The sequence below is a fragment of the Marmota marmota genome, unplaced genomic scaffold (assembly GCF_001458135.2).
Source record: "Marmota marmota marmota unplaced genomic scaffold, marMar, whole genome shotgun sequence".
NCBI lineage: Eukaryota > Metazoa > Chordata > Mammalia > Rodentia > Sciuridae > Marmota > Marmota marmota.
In genome coordinates, this window is record NW_026000174.1 from 62,673,777 (window position 1) to 62,679,573 (window position 5,797).

The following is a 5,797-nucleotide window of genomic DNA, read 5'->3' on the forward strand; positions in this document are numbered from 1 at the left end:
AAAAAAAAAAAAAAAAAAAAAAAAAAAAAGCAAAAACTGATCATTCACCATAAAAAGGGTGCCCATGACATCCCCCTTCCAACCACTAAGTCACCCTCATTCTCTGCCTTTTCAAATACCCAGATGACCTCTTGTCACCTTTCTTCACATAAAGAACTCTGCTAACTTTCCACAAATTATCCCTCAGAATATTGACCATTGTCCCAGTGATTTCAAGGTTAGAAGGGGCATTGAGCTGCTTTTCTGATATCCATGATGCCACTTCTACCACAGTGGTTGCTCTCCTTTGCCACACACTCAGACAGGGATCACCCAGGAATTTGGAAGCAATTATTCCAGCAAGGAGAAGTAACCTGAAGAAAGGAGAGTATGTACAGGGGAAGAAAAAATGAAAACTGATTACAACACTTAGTGGGGGTCTGGGACCTGAGAACATATGTATGAATACAGGGTTCTAAAACCAGGGGAGTGGGAGCACAATCACCCTCATGCATTACAATGGATCCAAACATTTTTTTAAAAAAATTATCAAAATTTTTGGGATGGAGCAAAACCAGTGCTTTGAGGGAAATTCATAGCACTGAGTGTACAAATTAGGAGATTTAAAATCTGTCACCTAAGCTTTCACTTTAGGAAACAAGAAAAAAGAGAGCCAATTAATTCCAAAGTAAACAGAAGAAAAAATAATTAAAAAATTAGATCAGAGGTCAGCGGAATGGAAATGGGAAATCAATAGATAAAATCAACAAACCCCAAATCTGTTTTTAAAAGATACATGAAATTAATAAGCATTTAGCCAGGCAAACTGAGGAGGAAACAAGACCCAAGACACAAAGTACTGACACCAGAAATGAAGGGGCGGCATCACTACAGATACCATGGGGCATTCAAAGATACTAAAGGAATACTGGGAGCAAGCCCATGCCCACACGTGTGATGACCCAGGTAGAAGGAATCATGTTTGAACACAGAATGTACCAAAACTCATAAAGGATAACATGCTTTTTAAGTCCAACTGTGTGACTCTGGAAAAGCAAATCATGGCTCCAGTAAAAGATCAGTGGTTGCTAAGGGTTGCAGGAAGGAAAAGAAGAATATGTAGAGCACAGAGGAATTTTAAGGAAGTGTGACTAGTTTGTCTCTATGCTAGTGGTGGATACATGTTACTGTATGTTTGCCCAAAGCCACAAAATGTACAAAACCCTGAATGAAACCTCACGTCCATTAGGAAACTTTGCTAGCAATGTCGTGTCCATCTAGGTTCATCAATTGTAACAAATGCACCACTCATGAGGGAGGTTAATCAAGGGGAAGTTATGCATGTGTTGGAGCAGGATATATCTGTAGGTACATATTAGAAAATTTTGCTGTGAACTTAAAACCACTCTTAAAAAGTCCATTTAAAATACATATTAATATGTTAAAAATGAGCCCTCGTGTATGTCAACATATAACATATTTCACCAAAAAAACCCTGTATTTTTCCAAGACAAAATATAAAATTGTGGAATACAAAAAAAATCCAAACTGTCCACAATGGCTTTTTTTTTTTCCCAGTGGCTTGAAGTTTGGAGTGGAAATAACCTCTATTCTCAATGTCCTTTCATCTGCCCTAATCTGTTCTTTAACTCTCCATTTCTTTCAGGTATATCCACCTAAGAGTCCAGATCCAAGGGCTTGGAGGATAGATTGTTTTCATTTTCTGAGGAGCAGGATAAGAAAAGAAAGCAGAGAGACAGATATAGGGACAATAAGGTCCATCTGTTACCAGACAGACCTATGACAGGGACCTCAGCTACCATCCAGAGCCTCTTTGGCTGCTCTCCACCGGGGTGAAGTATAACTCTTCTGGATGACCCACAACCTGGAGTGGATCTGACGTCACCATACTTCAAATGTATTGAAATCATGATGTGATGGAATATTTTAACATTTTTCAAATGGTAAGGCCTGAAGACCCAAATCAAGCACCCATGATTCTAGGTCTGGTTGATGTATTACCAGGCAGTGAAACAGAGTATTTGGTATTCGGTTGATCAGGTGTGAGTTTCTCTCAGATCCACCACTGACTTACCCCAAGGACTTTGGGTTCTCCCCTCAAGAACTTCTCTTGCATCTCTTTCCACAGCTGGGAGCGTAGAGCACTTGACTGTCCCAGATGCACAGCAGGGCCAGCCTCCAGGGTGGTCTGTTCTGTTCCTTGCACGGTTGCCATGGCAACAGAAACAGTGCTAGAATAAGAAATGACATTTCTGTGACCAGAGGGGGACACGGCACTCTGAGGCAGATTTCTTCCTATCTGCAAACTCTGGACTGTGGTCCCATTATAGATGATAGCTGTTTGAGCCAGGAAAGTGGAAGAAGCAACCGATTAAGGAGGGGGGGTGGAGAGAGAGAAAGAGAGAGAAACCCCTGTATTCAGATGCACAATATCTTCACATGTTGAGTGGAAGCTTACTGAGGTCATTCTTCAAGGCACAGTAGATTCTGACATCACTTCTGCTTCACTCAGACCCCATGAAAGAATAAAGTTTGAAGGTGTATTCAAACATGGTAGCACAACATGCAAAAGATGTTGTGATGTCTAAACATACTATATTCAGGTAACTGATCCAGATTTAGATGGAAAGAATTATCGACCTAAATTTATCATTGACAGATCAAGAGAACTCCATTACTATCTAGAAATAAGTTGATAGAAATCAGTAGGAGGAAGCTCAGATAATGAGAAATATAAAACTATAAAATTTAAAGACATAAAATATATATAAAAAAAAATAATTTAATTTAATAATTTAAACCATTAGTTTTAGTAGCATACTCTCAAATTTATAGAAAGCAATAAAAGGAAAGTACAAAAGGATACATCATAAATAATAAAAAGTAATACTATAAAAATTAAAACAAAAAGAATAGTAAACAAGGAATGCATAATATGAATGAATTTAAGAGTTAAGAACAGGAATTGAATGTAACCAAAAAACAAAACAAAACAATGTTTGTTCTTTTTTCTTGTAGAAGATTTCAAAAAATAATTTGGAGACAGAATTAAAAATTCATTTAAAAAATAAAACCGAGAAACAACTAACATCCCTATAAATCAGGGGGAATGATTACTAATAAAAATCGTATAAGGATGAATTTGTGGGGAATTTTAGAGTTTCAAAGAAACTGGACATGGGCCCACAGAGGTCTAAAACATAAACTATTGTTTATAAACCTGGAACTGAATGTATCAGTTGACAGCTGGAACTACCCTAGAGAAATATCATTCTAGGAAACATAGAAAACAGGAATAAAGGAGAAATCAAACCCAAAACACATTTGCTGAGACAGCAATCTGTTTTGTAATACACTAGAGTCCACGAAGAAGGGAGAAATCCCACGAATTAAGGTCATTTGGTTATATGACCACAAAGACCACTTGTTTCTGGGTAAAATGTTTCTCTGGGTGTCTTATCCCTCATCAGAGGAGGGTGTCCTGGGCCCACTTTCCCCTGAGTCTATTTCGGATCTCCACAATGCTGATCATCTTCAAGGTGTCTTCCTTTAGCACATCTCCTCCCCAGAAGCTTCAGCTGGTGGGTGGGTGTCCCATGAATATGACCACAGATTGTTGGAGGACCAGGTTAGACCACAGTCTGTCACAGGACCGGGCGAAGTGCATTGACTGGGAACTCTGACTTAACCCTTGCCTCTCCCAGATTCTGCGTGCAGCAGACCTTAACTGTCGAATTATAAAAACAACAATTCAGAGAGAATAAAGGACATAGAAGAAGAGACATTGAGAACACATAAGATATTTAGCCAAAAGTTTAACATAATACTTACGGTTTTCCAATGGCCACACATTTGAAGAACAAAATAATCAACCTCACACAGCACTCAGCTTTAGCCTTGAGGAAACCTTAGACCTTTCCTTGCCCCCATCCTCTACAGCAAGGACTGCTTCTCAAATGCTCTAAATGTGCATTTCAGGGAGCACCCAACCCACCCCAATCCAGAATACCAGCTTATGCCATGACAGGTGACCTTATTTTTTTTTTTAATCCTCCTACACCCGGGAATTCTAGAACCAATAACTGAAATCCATCAACCCCAAAGTCAAGGAAGGACATCTACCTTCTTCCAGCCTGCAGAGTCTGCTGTGTCTGATGGGGCCCAGGCTCTGGGAGAGCACCTCAGGTTCTTGGTGCAGATAGAATCAGTTCCCCACGCTCCACACTTCACTCAATTTAAATCTTCATTCTTCTTCTTCTAGTAGCTTTTCTAAATCCTAAAGGCTGTGCTGTGAATTTCTCAGAAACACAACTAGTTCCTTTTTTTCCCTTCTACAGTGTTGGGGATCTAATCTAAGTCCCTATGCATAGTTCCTTTTTTATGTCGGAAATGCACAATGATTTGGGGTCTGTACAAGGGTGTGTGCATCTATTGTGTGAAATCTGCTGAATTGGCTGCCTCATCAACTGATCATGGACTGAAACTTCTGAAACTATGAGCCAAAAATATACCTTTCCGTCTTTATTTTTTTTGTGGGGGGGTTTGGAGAGGTACCAGGGATTACACTCAGGGGCACTCAACCACTGAGCCACATCCCCAGCCCTATTTTGTATTTTCTTTAGACACAAGGTTTGCTTAGCTATTGCTGAGGCTGCCTCTGAACTCGTGATCCTCCTGTCTCAGCCTCCTGAGCCACTGGGGTTACAGGTGTGCGCCACTGTGCCTGGCCCTTTCCATCTTTTAAGTTGATTATTTCAGGTATTTTGTTAAAGAAATGGAGAACTGACCAAAATATACACAAAACTAATTTAAATGCAGTTTAGAACCCTTTTGGAAAGCCCATTTTTTTGCAGTTTCACACATTTCTGGGTTACCTTTGTCTTCCTAGATAACTATGTGTTACTATTTTATACATAAGTTAAATTTATAATTAAAATGAAATTATGCTGCTGGAGATTCGTCATTAATGTTCCCAAAACAGCCACAAGTTGGTCACACAGCAATAATTAACACAACACCTTCCTAAGAACCATCTGATATTGCATGACCTTGTTATTCTCCTGAACCTAAGATTCTCATCTTCAAAATGAAAACAATGCTCATTGTACATGGAGGAGGAAAGTGAAATGGTGTTCATTTTTTATTAATTTAAGATTTTTATTAGAGAAAAATTGCCATGTGCTGCAGATACAATGGTGAGAAATGATAGTAATAATCTCTTCTCTCAGAGTTTATGGAGTACTGGGAAATAGAGACAAGCGAATGTATCACAAGACTCATTTCTCTGCAAGGTAAAGCACCCTGAGACCTCCTAGGAGATCCAATTACTCAACCTTAGGGATGCAGAGGATGCTTTGGAGGTGGGGATCTCTAACTGGAGGCCAGAGCAGGAGACACCAACTGGAAGGAGAATGAAGGGACAGAGGGTTTCCAGACAAGCCGGTAAAATGAAGAAAAGCCACAGGACAAGGGAGATCACCGTGCAGCCAAGAAATAGAAAGAGCTTCAAAATCAGACCAGAACAGGGGGAGAGAACGAGAAGAGTGAGATCATCTAGGCACCTTTGGGACTGTCTCAGTGAGTCTGTGCTGCTGTAACAGAGTCTCAGGGTCTAGGTGGCTTATGGAAAAGAACTTTATTCCTTGCAGTTCTGGAGGCGAGAAGTGCATGAGCTAGCCTGGCCAGGTCTTTCTTCTTTTTTATTGGTGCAAATTAATTATAGAGAATGGTAGGTTCCATTATGGCATATTTGCATGTACATAAACACACAATTTGATCAATTTCACCCCCAGTACTT

At 39.7% G+C, this 5,797-nt stretch overlaps 1 protein-coding gene across 1 annotated transcript in view; it reads right to left on the reverse strand.

The window, feature by feature from the left end:
• LOC107135423 (membrane-spanning 4-domains subfamily A member 4A-like) overlaps window positions 1-4,361 on the reverse strand; it is an 18,319-nt gene extending 13,958 nt beyond the window's left edge. The window contains exons 1-2 of the mRNA XM_015477296.2: window positions 4,123-4,361; window positions 2,075-2,231 (exon numbers count right to left, since the gene is read on the reverse strand). Of these exons, the coding sequence (XP_015332782.1) occupies window positions 2,075-2,215 (141 nt within the window). The 5' untranslated portion in view covers window positions 2,216-2,231; window positions 4,123-4,361. The remainder of the gene's footprint in view (window positions 1-2,074; window positions 2,232-4,122) is intronic.
• Window positions 4,362-5,797: the final 1,436 nt, after the last annotated feature.